This window comes from Fistularia commersonii, chromosome 4 (assembly GCF_037954325.1).
Source record: "Fistularia commersonii isolate RoL2024-O1a breed Wild chromosome 4, RoL_Fcom_v1.0, whole genome shotgun sequence".
Lineage (NCBI taxonomy): Eukaryota > Metazoa > Chordata > Actinopteri > Syngnathiformes > Fistulariidae > Fistularia > Fistularia commersonii.
The window spans coordinates 18,432,521-18,447,575 of record NC_141287.1 but is presented as its reverse complement, the minus strand read 5'-3'; the positions used below and the strand labels follow the sequence as shown (position 1 = coordinate 18,447,575).

The window sequence follows — 15,055 nt, the reverse complement described above, 5'->3', positions numbered from 1 at the left end:
CCTTAGAAGATTGCGTCACAGCCACGTCACACTCAATGCCTCTTTTGACCCTTCACGGTAGCCGTAATTGTTGGGAAGCTGTTTTTTTTTTTGTTTTGACTGTTGGATAAAGGCCCTTGCTGTCAGGTTGAAAACCCCGTTTTAAGGTTGGTTTACCACACGTCACTGGTTTCCTCGTAGTATCTCACTGTGGGTACTTTTGTTCATTTTTCACACTGCCGCCAGCTTAAGTGACTTTTAGGCGTGCGGTCAGGTAGTGGTGAAAGCGCATGACAGTGCCGCGGGGTGATGCTAGCTGTTGTAGCTAGCCGCCGCTGCATTTGCTAGCCATTTGTGCTACACCTTCAATAACAACAAATTGATTGGATGTCAAAGTCTTAATTTTTTGGGGCCCGAAAAATATTTGATTAAATTTGGCCGGTCCAAATCAACAAAACATGTATTTATGAGGCTATGTATTTCACACTTAAGCTTGAAAATGCCGGTGATGTAGGCTAACACTAGCAGCGATCGAACTGATTTATACCGGTGAGTCTCAAATGAAACGGCGGTCTGATCGTTGAACTAAAAACTAACACTTTCAAATGATACAAGAATAAATTCTCGAATACATAAACATCACAGAATTATAGATCATAGACGTAAGGCTTGTGCTAAAATCACTCCGTGGGAACGTTTCCAGCTACCAATTGTAGGGTGGGGCTTTTCAACTAGCTGCACAACATCGTCATTGACTAGCAGAAGTGCAATGACAAGTTTGATCGATGTAGGAAAAGATAAATATATTTGATTAACTACCTGAGGCAGTATGCATAATAATAGCAGAAAAAATGTACATTGTGTCTTTATCTGCATCGGGTGTTGACAGCTAACTGATCACGATTCTGCTGAGGTGAGCATCAGCAATCTTCAAGCGTCATCCTTAGAAACTTAAACTCAGCATGCAGTATTTTTCTCACATGAGTGAAACACGAGGAGAAGCAAAAATATCTTATTTGTCTGCAGCTGTGACATCATGTCTGAAAAAAGTGAGCTCAAGGCAGAGCTTGAGAGGAAGAAACAACGCTTGGCACAAATCCGAGAGGAGAAGAAGAGAAAGGAGGAGGAGCGCAAGAAAAAGGAGGTATATATAACAGTTTTTAAATAAAGATGGAAAAGAAACACATTCGACCTCATTCATTTACCGAGTCTCAGAATTAGTATGACATCAATACGCAAAGCAAAGAATTATGGCTCTAGAGATGTTGGTTGTTTTTATATACGTGTTTTAATGGATTCTTTGTTTAAAAATTTCCAATCAAGTCACCATGACATATTATTGAAATAACTTATTCGCATTAGTTTTGCGATGTGTAAAATAGTAAAACGCCATAAGGTTCATATGTCATGTCATTCTGTTATTTATTTTTTCGTGAAGTTTATTGAACCAAATGTCATTAAATATTTCTTAGGTAAAGGTAAAAGAAGGAGGCACTTGATAGGGTGACAGGAACCACACAAAAAGTGTAAACAAAGAATGAAGAGTAATGTTTCATTTTTAATCATTACAATCTTAAGTGGATATCAGGGTAGAGGGATGCTGAGGTTGGAACTGCCAGGCAGGAGGATGGATTTGCGAGGAAGGGAACAGCTGAAAGGAAAAGAAGAGTTACCGACTGAATGGATAATCCTTGAGGCACTATCAAATAAAAAAACTGGTCTGGTTGCTGTTGTTTTTTTTTTTTTTTGTTTGTTTTTTTTTTTGATTGGCCTGGACACTTCAATGCTGCACAGTGTAACACAGCAAGATGTAACATACCATACTGCGAGAAAATAGAATCAATGGAAGCCTTTTCTTGAGATTTCAAACGGTACAAGCTGTGTGCTCACTACAGTAGAGATCATTTACTGTCAGTTACAGAGGGAATTCTTGCACTCCTTTTTGGTGTTTATTTCTGAAATTGGTAGACAATCACATGGTGACAGCCACGGTCACAGACAAATGACACTTGAAGCGCAAAGGATGCACAAGTACCTATTGCTGGTTTTGTTTTAATGATGCACTAGGCGGAGCAATTGAAAGATGCTGCGGTTCATCAGGATGACTCTGACCTGGAGAAGAAAAGACGTGAAGCGGATGCTCTGCTGCAGAGTATGGGTATAACATCTGATACTCCTGTTGGTAAGTTGCTTCATTTGGCATTAAACACACTCTTCTCTTGTATAAGTGTCATATCACAGTCTCTCGTGTCTTCCGTATATCCTTCCGCAAGAATCTCCTCTGGCCATACATTGAACACATAAGAATTTTTTTTTTTTTGGTTTTGTAAAGACCAAAGTTAGTCATAGCTAGCTGAAGTTTTTTTTTTCCCCATTAAACACCAAGTATCCTGATTTTATTTTAGCCTCATGAGTCAAAGTTCGAAAGTCAATGTATGCATATAAACCATTATTTTCTGAGCATAATATGGTAAAAATGTTGGCATGGTAATAGATTTGTCAATCATAATAACTTTTTTTTATAAGTAAGGCACTATGGAGTCCTTTCCTAATTATAATATGAATCAAAAGAGTAGGTAATTGTGAATTCATAGCTAAAATCAGTTAAAACCTGGAAAATGTACAAATGTTACAGAGATATTTTGTGCCTCGAGCCAGCATTTAATAATCCCCCTTTATGTGTAAGAAACTTCCAAGTAAATTGTCTTTAAGGCAAAGAAAGTGCATTTGTGAAGTGTATTGGTTGGTACAGCATGGATAATTAAATTCATACACAGGTCTATATACACAGGGTACTGCTTGAAAAACCTCTATTAGCACTCTTTTTAATAGTAAATCGAAGAAATAAAACCGTTGCTATTCTTAATGTTTTTCGAGAATGACCGGCTGGATTAGTTGAAGCACTGTCACCTTGTTAACAGTAGGTGGCAGAAGAGATCCATAACCCACTCCTTCAAGTCAGGATACAAATAAAGTTTAAACGGAAGAGACAGATTTCTATTTTTCATGGTTTATGTCGTGGCTTTTTTGTTTTGCTTTAATAACGTGTAGATGAACATGCATTAGAATATGATATTACCGTTGCCTGTGCCAAAATGGGCTGAACTCCCCGCACTCTTGACTGTGAGGTAATTTTTGTTTGCTTTTTCTGGGTGACACATTCTTACGTAATGCATTTGTTTAGTTCTTACCAATTTATCACCTTTGCTTAGTATCGTCTGATTTATTCTGTCTCGCCGTGTAGTCCCTCCGCCCATGTCTCCAACTGCCAAATCAGCTGGCACACCAAGTGAGGCAGGGAGCCAGGACTCCGATGGAGCTGCGGGACCCAGGTACTCGCACGAATGTACCTCTCAGTAAATGTGTGAATCTAAATATATTTTCCCTGCTTCCATTATGGAACATTACAGCTGTGGCATCAATGCCAAGATCCTCATTCCTAATGGAGAAGGACAATTTCCCTCCCCACACTTTTGTGCCCCTCACCAAAAAAATAACACTCCTGCTCCTGAAAAAAAAAAGTGTTTTCCTTTTACTGCTACTGAAGTAGCTTTACTTATGGAGGTGTTGAAAAGCCAATCTGTTCTTATACATTTCAGTCACTCGTCAATTATTTAGGTACATCATGATAAAACCCATGAGTTGTAATAATAGCTCTCACAAGGAGTCTAGTGTTCAGTTTCAATTATGGAGGTGTTGATTTATTTTAATGGTCATTTTGGACGATATAATTTGAGGCGCTGTTGGGCTGCACCGGGCTCTACTGAGAGGTGTTTCGAATGTTTTGTCAGCCCAGTTGTTACTAAAAGTGTGACACACTAAAATTAGTGAGTGATTGTGTTTTGAGCATTCAAAAAGTGATTTTGTTTCCGAAATGTCTATTTATTTATTTACATTATCGTTCTCACCCGCATCTGTTTCCATACCTCCCCGATGACAATGAATGGAGGTATCATTAATTAAGAGCAAGTAAAAATGAAAAAAAAAAAAGTCATGCCATTACAGTGAGGGATGACAAGTTTACGCCAACACCGTGCATGTTTATTTAATGTGTGTGTCGTTGAATTAGTAAGATCCTAAATTAACAATAAAACAGCAGGCTGCTGTGATGCCTGGGGGACTTCTTAACCTCTAATTAGAGCCCCTTCCCTGAGCTGAAATCCAAGCTCCCCCAGTGTCCCATCAGGCCGAGGGAGCTGTTCCCACTACATGTTGACTCATTTCCCTCACCAGCATGGCCATTTCCTACACACATGGAGGTCATGTTTTCTCCCTGAGGGTTCTCTCTTTTCTCTCTCTCTCTCTCTCTCTCTTTCTCTCTCTCTTTCTCTCTCTCTCTCTCTCTGTCTCTGTCTCCCCCTCCCTCTCTGTCTACACAACACTTGGAGCCTTTGGTGTGAAACAGTTCACGCTGTATCAGCCCTGCAGGCTGCACATTACACCCTGTATCATCACACTCAGAGGGTCTTTGTGTGTGTATGTGTGTCCATGCATTTTAAGCAGATTAATTTCTCCACCACTGGGTTTGGTCGACTCGAGCCTGATTTGACCTGCAAAATTACGGCAAATGTTGCTGATTTGGAGTGTGTTTTGATAGCGGATTCAACAGATCCAGTCTGCATGTTGTGAGCCATGATGCTAACTATATTCCTCTACTCATTTGTGCTTGCCCGTCTCTCTCACTAATGCTGCCTTGTTGGTGTGACACTAACCAGGACCCTGCACTGGGACTCTGATCCGTCCACTCTTCAACTTCACTCTGATTCTGAGCTGCGGTACTGGACACTCTCTTCTCTCCTTTCCTGGTCATTTTTCCTTCTCTCAATCTACAGCATGATTATTTGTCTTTTCAAAGTCGTAACTCAATGGACATAGTCCAGTAAGCCAGTCAAGGCCTGCATGTACACTCCAATGTAAGAGAATGTTTAATGCCACTTTGGTCATTCAACTAATCGAAAGATATCGCCATCCCATTAAACCATAATTTACTCAGTTTTATCAAGATTCCTCTCATAAGGAGGTGAGATTTTTTTGCTGTTTGTTTTCTACAAAATTAGCTGGTCGTTTTAGAAATTTGTCCTGTAGTAATCATATTGCTTAGAAAGAGATATTGGCTTGCAATTTGTTTAATTTTCTTCTGTGCTTCCAGGCGGGGAGCTCCAAAATTGGGAATGGCCAAAGTCACTCACGTGGACTTCCCTCCACGTGAAACTGTGTCCTACACCAAAGAGACCCAGACACCTGTCATGACCCAGCAGAAAGAAGGTGATGCTCGTATAATCTAGTCAGTGTTATCCTTGAAGAGCACGGTGTGCGAATCTCGATTATATTAAATATCTAACTTCTTCAACAAGAAAATATTTGACTTTTCACACACTTTTCAGAGACCGTCACTGTTATTTCCTTGAGGTGTCATCAAAGTACCATCTAAGAGTCGTTCATAGTTATCGGTATCTTATTGTTTTGTATAACTTGGTGGTGCTGATTAGATGAGTAGGTGTTGAAATAAAACAGCGATAAAGGCAGAGAATGCACACAGTTCACACGCTCTATGTTGTTCTTAAACTCCTTTGATTGCATTTGAGAATTTCATTGTTTTTTTTTGTTTTGTTTTATGACAAACTGTAGAAAATCTGGAAAAATCTCCCTACAACCTTTGGGAAAAAAGAAAAAATGCAAAAAGATCATCTTAGGAGCCTGGTCTCTCCTATTATGTACAGACATGATATGCACATTGTGCACAGAGCGACTCTGGATGGCAGCCATACATTAATAGCACGTGCAAAATGGGATTAGAACGGAAAAACAGCAGTTCCCATCGGCAATTGGTAAAACCTCATCGCACGAAAGGGCGCGAGTCGTATCATCTTGTGTCCGTGTACAAGTGTGTTCCAGAAGTGATTTCAACATATACTCAGATGAAAGTAAGGAGGAAATTGAGGCATGGAAAACACAAGACCTCAGAGGGAACGCAGAATAAATTTGAACGAGCCCTGCTATTCTGAACCCCACATGCAGCTCTACAAGCAATTCTGCTGTAGAGTAATTAATGGGCAGAATGACAGGGAGGAGAAATACGACTGGCATAGGAGACGAGAAGCTCCGTGCCTGTATCTATCAAACGACGCTGTTACATGTCAGTTGTATTTAGTTGTTGAATTAAAGCCTTTGTGTGGGCAGAGGGAATATTTGTTATTATTATGATCCATGTGTAAAACAAAATATTTAGCATCTGCGAGACTTTTTCCTTATCGTTGCATAATTTATTTAATAATGGTGTGAAATGTGTCAAGTAAAATCTTGATTAGGATCCTGCCAGCCGCTGATCTTACATTCCCTCTTGCTTCAACTACTAGAACAAATGTATGTCATGTGTGCTTTTTGCTCAATTTATTTGCATCAGCTAACACGCCGTTTTAAGTGGCCCTGAAAGCCTGGTTAGGATTTTAAACAGTATACAGATGCTAGGTTGTTGTTTGGTCAGGTGAGGTGGTACACCAGAGAGAGAGAGAAAGATAAAATTGTGTGATTTTGTGGAAAAGTATGTGCAGAACCAGTGAAGGATGAAGAGCATCCCTCTGCTCCTCATAGCTCTTTACTCTGGACTCTAGTGGGCATTGTAAAACTGTGTTAAACAACGATGGTTTCTGCTAGTTGTTCAACACGAGGCCTCCTTCCCCTCTTTGCCACTATGTAATCATTTCATCAACTCCCTCGCTTTCCTGTCTTCTCCCTTCACTGCACAGGCACATAACAAAACACACTCTGTGACATTGTGCATTTTCACACCATCATTTCTGACACTCGATGAGACGGCATCCCCTTCCCTGCTTGCTCCCCTCTGTGCATTTTTGATGTGTGGGGTGGTGTCAGGCCTGTTCTCTGATTGAGCGATTTATCATGTTGTCAAAAGGAGGCAATGGCGCAGCACTCTCAAGGTCAGCGGGCGGTGGCATTAGAGGGAGCAGCTGCCGTGCCCCGGCTACTGCAAACTAAGGATTCCCACTGTCACAGAGCAAGACTTGTTGGGGGTAAAAGGAGCAAAAGATTTAAGCCTCTTTCATCACCTGTCTTCGTGAATCAAAAACCTTCATCAATCCATGACAATGGATCTTCATTTAAGAGTCAGAGGTGTTTCTTTGACCAGCCATTTTGTGGCCCACGTCAACCAGGTGTACCGTGAGAAATGTCTGTCACGTTTCCTGAGTTCTGTCATCACATGCAAAAAATATGAATCAACACTGGGTCAAATGGCGTATTTCAGACTTAAGATATGAAACAGTCTCCTTGAAGTTTGTGAACAGTTTAAAAAATAAAAAAATTAAAAATCGAGTCGATCCAGTCGTTAGATTTCTGTCATTTAGATGTTTATGAAAGGTTGAGACTATTGCAGTTTTACTTGAATAATTGCAAATTAGCAAATCAGAGAAAAAAATGGCATTGCTTTTCAATGAGTTTCACCTCACACACTTGCAGGTTAGAGAAATTCAGCGATACAAAACTGCGGATTGATGAGTTTTCTATGAGGCTGGTACGGTATTACCAGACTACACTAGTAGAAGATGATGTGCAGCATCAGTATGCACTCCTCAATGAGAGGCCATAATTATTGAGTAAGATATTGTTAGAGGCTGGGATGGGGGTGGTGGTGGAGTGGTTGGTCTGGTGCAGCAATAAAAAGGCTTGTCAGGAATACGAGTATGCGGAGCAGTTTAGTAAATCTAATATTTAATTGAATGGGATTGTTTTAATCACTGAATTCAGTGGGTCACAACTTCAAATCACAAAAGCCCTTAATGGCCTTCTTGTTTTAAGTGCCACTTCATATTGTGGTCAGCTTTTATGCACTTAATGATTAGCAGTATTAGATAGACATTGTATCTCCCAGTCAGTAGCTAATTATTTTGAACGCTAATTATGGATTATTCTTTCTTTTTTTTTTTCCTTTTTTAAAATTTTTTTTTTTTACCACCAGTCTGCAGTTCTGCGGTTTTAGTACGTGCACCTTTTTCAAGTTTTGTTCAGTTCCTTGATACTTTTACCTGTGTGAAAGCGGAAAAAGTGCAGTTTCCTTTTGTCATCACGGTTATGGTCTTTGGACCTCGGTGTCATTTGGAACAAGTGCTACCGTTGTAAGAGAACTTAATGATGTATCTGTTTAAAGAGAGACATTTTCATATTAAATGTGCCACACTTGTACTTATTTAGTCATTTGAAACAAGTATATATGTGAAGAGGGCACTGCTTAGGAAAACATACACAATTAATTTTGAGCAGCATTTTATAACTGTTTCTAAAAAGGCATTTTACTCTATTTTTACAAGCGTCTAGGGCATAGATGTTTGTAAAAATAGAATAAAATGCCTATGAGCCTAGACTCTGGGCTCGTAGTCATTGTTGTGTACCGAGAACTCTGGTTGTTTCTTGTGCTGTCGTCACACTCCTGCGATACACGGACGCAGAGAAAAGGGGGAAGACACACCCCCAGTAGAGTGCAAAGGTCATCCAGTTTTATTCTTGTACATCCCTCGCCGCATGCCGCGCCTGCCTTAATATATTGTACAATGTGTAAGACGTGTGATTACTGCCGACGCCCCCCCCACCTCCCCCACCCCTTACCCCACCTACGGTCTGGCTCTCCCCAAAAAAGCTTTTATTTCTTAAGTGGTACAAAAGCCATAATTGGGCCTTCTTTGAGAGGAGATGTCAGCGTATAGGACATCGATGATCCGGGTGAATTCTGTTAAATGCAACTCCCCCTTTTCCTTTGCCACCCAGCCACCCTCCACGCTACATCCCCCCTACACATCCCCAGCGGGGTCACCAGGATCACTAGCTTTTCTCCAAATGGCCATTTTGGTTGGCAGGTGCATTATACCCTTTATTTTCAGATTGTCTATCCGCTCCTAATGCCTGGCAGGTTGATTGCTCTGGCTGCCTCACCAGGGAAAGGGCTGACGAGGACGGCCGGGACTAGCTGAAAGACAGTGATTACTGTTTTCCTTTAAGCCTGATTGAGGCCCTTGAAAGGAAAGATTTTAACCTTCTGTTGGTTGCAGAGTATGGCCGTACATTGAAATGGCTTGTGGCATCAAACCAGTAAACTCATCAGTGCACCCAATAACGTTCTTCCTCAAACCTCCATTTGGGAAAGGGGATAAATCACTTTATGGACAAAGTGACAGATGACATTATCATTTAGATTATCTCAGTAGGAAGGAAATTCCGGCTTACAACTAGAGGCTCATACCAAGATAAACACCCGTATGAACCAGGCAAGCATTTCTCGTCTCCTCATGAATTGATTCTGTCCCCCTTTTGCTATTATCATTTTTTTTTTTTTTTACATTGAAAGCAGAGACTTTGTGCCGTCTCTTACAAATGTGTTTTGAAAAAGAGTGTTCATCCCTCTTTGAGGTAAGACCAATGTGCAGTTTGCCAGCTGGTCTGGCCTGTAGTTTCTTGTACATTCTCTGAGGTTGAAAAGAAGTTTCAGGACCTCCTGCTAGGATGGTAATTACACAGGCTTGCCGTTCAGGGAGAAGCTTGTCTCGGAGCAGCCAGGCGGAAAACCTCTGTGCCATCCCCATGCCACCGCTGAAGAGCACAAGACAATCCCAGCATCCCCATCTGCTTTTGCACCATGCCGTCATCTGGCTGGACCAATGAGATGGACTCAGGCAGCTGCTCCGCTCCCTCTGCCCTGTGGCCCCCGTGGCCTAGAAAGGGCCAACCTGCTGAAGGGACACAGGGGAAACCGCTACACTGACAGATAGATGCTATTGAATGGCTAAAGTCTCATTAACAACTGGGAAAAACAGGGGTCCCTATGACAACAAGACACCCGCTGCGCTGTGTCTCTTTAACACAAAGGACAAACCTCGCTCCTTTAAGGCGCAGGTCCTATTTAAAAGGCAACATTGTGCTCATAAACCAAACAAATGCGAGACAGTTTTGTAGTAGCCATAATCACTGCCTGGACCTTTAATTGACAGGGGGAAATAACAGGTGTGGACTGTGGCCAATAGGTGTAAAATTCACATAAAGATGCAGGATCATTTGCACATTAAATGACATTTTACTTATGTAATCTATTCAAAACAAATGAGCTTTAAATACAGTTATATGTGCCATCTTGCAGTGTTTTAAGAGTGTTCACTTTTTGATCAACAGATGAAGAGGAAGAGGAGGAAATCGCTCCCCCTCAGCCGGTCGTCGAGACCCAGATTGAGAGACAGGACCAGCAGGAGGAAGAGGAAGGTGCTTTTCATACGGCAATGATGCATTTTTCAGTAGTTGCTTCAGTTCCTCTATGGTTAAAATTTGCATGTATAATAGAAGGTCCATTTTGCAAAGATGTTGTCTTTTTGTCCAAACCGGTGAATTGTTTCAGTATTGTAATGGCGGTGCTCAGCGGGGATGCCCACCACATTGCATGTTCTCTGTGTTCATCTGCACAGTAACCCTCCACGAGCTCACAGAGGAGGAAAAACTACAGATTCTGCACTCGGAGGAGTTTGCAACATTCTTTGACCACAGCACCCGCATTATTGAGCGGGCCCTGTCAGAGCACGTGGACGTCTTTTTCGACTACAGCGGCCGTGACCTGGAGGATAAAGAGGGGTTAGAGTTGGACAATTAAGGATTTGTAAACTCTCAAATTAATTAGCATTTTATTGATTTGTGGTGTTTGTCCCCCCCCCCAGAGAAATCCAGGCGGGAGCAAAGCTTTCTCTCAACAGGCAGTTCATAGATGAGCGCTGGTCCAAGCACCGTGTTGTCACCTGCCTCGACTGGTCACCCCAGGTTCTTTTTTTTTTCCTTTGCATTGTCAAACAAACATTTCGCTGGCAATTAACAAAACATCGGTTTCTGCACTGGAATCGAATTTAATTTTTTGCTTAACAAACAGTAATATGTACAAGACTATAACTAATTGGCTGTTGAAACAACTCTAAAGTTGTGCGGCGGTAATGCTTTATGATTACATAGTTTGACTTTGACAGCATTTACTTTAAGCCACAAGCCTCTCGGGAAAGTAAGTTATGTCCCGCACAAATTGTCACTTAGTTGGAGACCATAATGATTTGTTTCCTTCTGTGTCAGAGGTCATTTCATGCCTGATTGTGCAATGACTTTTGACAGTGATTGAACACTAGAACTTTGCTCACTCGCCATAAGTGAAAGCCTCGTTCTTCCAACGGGAAATTTCGTCCTCGCAAACTGTAAATTTGACAACGCGCTTTCGAAGAAACGGGGGAGGTTAACGGTTTGTTTACGTCTGGATAATGTTTCCTTCTCGAAGCTCCGGTGAAACACTGAGTCTCATTCTCGACGCTCAATGGGGTCTTCAGTTTTGCTCTCCTCCGGTTTGTGCTCCTCTCATCAATTTCAGAGCCGCAGCTTAAGAGTTTAAATCGTGAAAGGAAATAAAAGCCTCTTTACCAACCTTGTTAGGGGGAAGGTAGACTTAAACAAGCCATGAATCTTAAGGAAATGGTTACTCATTCTTTAAGGCATTCAGCAGCACGACACAGGGCATGCAAGGCTTTTCCACATGGAGCCGTGCCTGGGGGGCACGTCTGCCTCCCTCAACATTAATTTCGTTTGATTTTTTTCCTTTTTTTTTTTTTTTTCTCTCCAGTATCCTGAACTCCTGGTTGCCTCATACAACAACAATGAGGATGCTCCCCACGAGCCAGACGGGGTGGCCTTAGTGTGGAACATGAAATACAAGAAAAGTACACCGGAATACGTCTTCCATTGCCAGGTACCAAAACCAAAGCCTCTGTTCTCTGTAACGCTCCTTCTCCCGCACTCTGTCAGCCTTTTCCTCATCCTCACGGATTGCTTAGTACACGACAAACGTGGAAGTCTGCCAACCAACCCCTGTTTGCCCACCCTCCCCCTTCCCCTCCTCGACTCCCCGCCTTTATCCGCATTGTGAGTTCAGTGCACTGGCATCCGCCGCCACCACATCCATCCACAAACACATGTTCTCGAGGCGCCGGAAAAGACCTGTGGTGCAGGAGTTGAATGGAATCTGAGAATTGCAGCAGGATTAAGTGTGTGGGGCGGCGGTGGTTATCATATGCATCTAAACAAGGGCCCTATGTTCGGCAGAGCTAGCAGGGAGAGCAGCAGAGCTCCAGCACTCTGTCCAGCCTTATTATACTGCCTGCCCCAAGGCTCCCACAGCAAGACAAGTTAAGTAGAACCACATGTTGTTGCCTCAAGAGCGGATGTAGATGCAAGCGCATTGCTCAGCTGAATAAAACTGAACAGAACAGAAGTGTGAATGCTGTTTTTTCCTCGCTTCAAAGTCAGTTCCATTCCCCCCCCCAGATTCTCTGTGCGGCAACACAGTTCCATTTAATGGTACACGAATGATTCATGCATATGATAAATATTGTGATGGATTAATCATTGGGTTTATTTAGACTTTCTTTAACTAAACCCTTTTGCTGACAAAACAACCCTGAGAGCAAATCGTTATCGAATATAAATAATTATTCAGTGGGGCAAATCTAGTTCTCCTGTATTGTCAGTGATGAATGAACATAAGTGTTGTGTTTGTGGTTTGGGATGAGAAAACAAGCACAGAACTCTTTCATTGAGGCCCGAGATGAAGGAGTTTTGAAGTTTTGAGGTTTTCCATGTGTGAAATGCTGGAAACGTGGATTTCAAGTGTTGCTGATCCAACACTTAGCAGCTATTTAGCCAGACCCTAATGTGATACAGGTTTTTCCGCTGTGCTCGGTTAAATCAGTAGCTGCAAACTTCAGATTTTTGAGCAGTTTGATAATTTAAAAGAAAAAAAAAAAAAAGTTAAAAAAATGTCAGAAGGTCCATATTTTTCTGAGTCTGGTAGTTGTCTAGAATGTTCTGAGAGGAAAAGCAAAGTCAAAACACACAAATATTTTGATGTTTTTATTTTGACGATGTGAAGTATTACTCTAAGGCTGGGCAATAGATCAACATGCATTGAAGTACTGTTGACCTACGTGTTGGAGGTCATTTTATAAGAAGCTGTGTCAGATACATGATTTTCCATCATTTATTAGCATAACGTAACAAAATTAGACCTCTTAAATATATATATTTTTTAATCCCCATCTCACTGGCCCCTGAATTATAATTTGAAGACTATCTGACTAGATTATTTTGAAATGCCGAGTGAGAAGGAGCTACTGAGTCGTCACATTTAGGCCTTGATGTGTTGTTTTTTGTTTTTTTTTTTCCGCTTGCTGTTGTGAATATGGCAGGCTGCACAATGACTCCAGACCGCCTATCAAGCTGTTTTGGCACAAGTCTGCCCTCTTTCATCACCTCCAATGCTCAGCATTAACTCTCCCACTCTCTACCTTTTTGCCTCTTTTTTGACAGTCTGCCGTCATGTCCGCTGCGTTTGCCAAGTTTCACCCCAATGTTGTAGTTGGGGGCACGTACTCGGGCCAGATTGTACTTTGGGACAACAGGAGCAACAAGAGGACCCCAGTTCAGAGGACTCCTCTGTCAGCAGCGGCGCACACGGTATAGAAATCATTCCCACGGTAAGATTGGACTCTCAAGAGAGTTGAGGGTTAAAAAAATCTCTCGCTGTCTGCAGCACCCTGTCTACTGTGTGAACGTAGTTGGCACCCAGAACGCCAACAACCTGATTAGCATCTCCACTGATGGCAAAATGTGCTCCTGGAGCCTGGACATGCTCTCCCAGCCGCAGGTAATAAAGACATGTGTGTGTTTAGGATTTCCTTCACTGGGGGGGGTCAGGATTATGATTTCAGATTTAACTGTCTAACACAAGGAATTAGTGGACCTCATCTGTGAATAAAAAAAAAAATGAGCTCATACGTTTTCACACTCCGTCAATTCAATTTTATATTCTGCACACTTCCTGTCCCTTCCATTCATCTGAAACATGTTTGGCGGGAGTCCCTCATTTCAGTGTTCCAATGTAATATTTCTCATATATATATATATTTTTTTTTTCCTCTCTGGCTGATTTTTCACTTCCAAGGAAATGAACCTAGCCCCCCTTCATTTCATTTGTGCTGGCAGGAGCTCAATGTCAAACTCAAATTTTATTTTTTTTTTTATAAAGTGCTAGTAGAATTTAAATTCGCCATTAATAAACTGTCAAGTGATTTTTACAGCATTTCTTTGGCAGTATGCGTTAGCATAAAGCCAGCGCAAGGGGCTTGTAACGGATGTTTTTCCATGTTCCCCACCCTCCGCAGGACAGCATGGAGCTGGTGTTCAAACAGTCCAAAGCTGTAGCTGTCACCTCTATGTCTTTCCCTCTTGGCGATGTCAACAATTTTGTGGTGGGCAGCGAAGACGGCTCTGTCTACATGTCGTGCCGTCATGGAAGGTGCGTTTCGGAAACCTACCGCGGTCCCCGGCGTCCCACCGCGGCACCCTGGTATCCGAGGCCCACCTCGAGCCCGGTGTCAAATAAATATAGCCCGCTCACTTCCCGGCGCAACACAAATCCAACACTTGATCTCCTGCTGTTTTGAGGTTTCACTCCTCCCCAGTCATCCTGTTTTTCTTTTCCGCTTGTCAGTTGTGTTTGTAAAGGTCATTCAACATAAACAGGGCACACATGCAGGGGAAACAAATCTTTTTTTTCCCCCCTCCTGCCCTATTTTTTTTTCCTCATGAAGCTGTTTCTCTGGGCGAGACGGTTTGTTTACAGCCAGTTGTCCCACCGAGAATTAAAACTGCAGTCCGGCCTACAATGTACCCATTTAATAGGCTCAAGTTCTAGTCCCGGCTGACGATCCACTGCGAAGGCAGCGACAAAATGTGGCTCAAATCAGAGCCGTCGCCGAGCGGCGGCTCATCCCGAGACCACATGTCCTGCAGTATGCCCGCAGACCGCAGAGAGGGGATAGTTGCTAGGTTAGGCACGGCAGAATCACCTCTGTAATTGGGGGAATAATTTTCCACCTCATTTACAATGGTATGATACTCACATTGCAGTTAATAATGCATAAGCATCACTCACGCTGAGTATTTACCTCTCTACATTAATTATCTGAGCCTCAGTTGGGTAACAGCTCCCCAACAC

General features: G+C 42.3%; 1 protein-coding gene across 3 annotated transcripts in view; it reads left to right on the top strand.

Annotated features, from left to right (window-relative positions):
- Positions 1-39: 39 nt before the first annotated feature.
- Positions 40-15,055, top strand: part of LOC147234999 (dynein, cytoplasmic 1, intermediate chain 2a) — a 20,039-nt gene continuing 5,023 nt past the window's right edge. The window contains exons 1-13 of one of the 3 annotated variants that reach the window (XM_086145756.1): positions 40-146; positions 1,006-1,123; positions 2,047-2,161; positions 3,224-3,311; positions 4,695-4,754; positions 5,129-5,244; positions 10,153-10,239; positions 10,440-10,602; positions 10,686-10,785; positions 11,624-11,749; positions 13,366-13,512; positions 13,589-13,702; positions 14,220-14,353. In XM_086145756.1, coding sequence (XP_086001882.1) covers positions 1,016-1,123; positions 2,047-2,161; positions 3,224-3,311; positions 4,695-4,754; positions 5,129-5,244; positions 10,153-10,239; positions 10,440-10,602; positions 10,686-10,785; positions 11,624-11,749; positions 13,366-13,512; positions 13,589-13,702; positions 14,220-14,353 — 1,358 coding nt within the window. In that variant the 5' untranslated portion in view covers positions 40-146; positions 1,006-1,015. Of the gene's footprint in view, positions 147-1,005; positions 1,124-2,046; positions 2,162-3,223; positions 3,312-4,694; positions 4,785-5,128; positions 5,245-10,152; positions 10,240-10,439; positions 10,603-10,685; positions 10,786-11,623; positions 11,750-13,365; positions 13,513-13,588; positions 13,703-14,219; positions 14,354-15,055 lie in introns of all 3 variants that reach the window. The other 2 variants (XM_086145755.1, XM_086145757.1) reach the window with 2 other exon arrangements.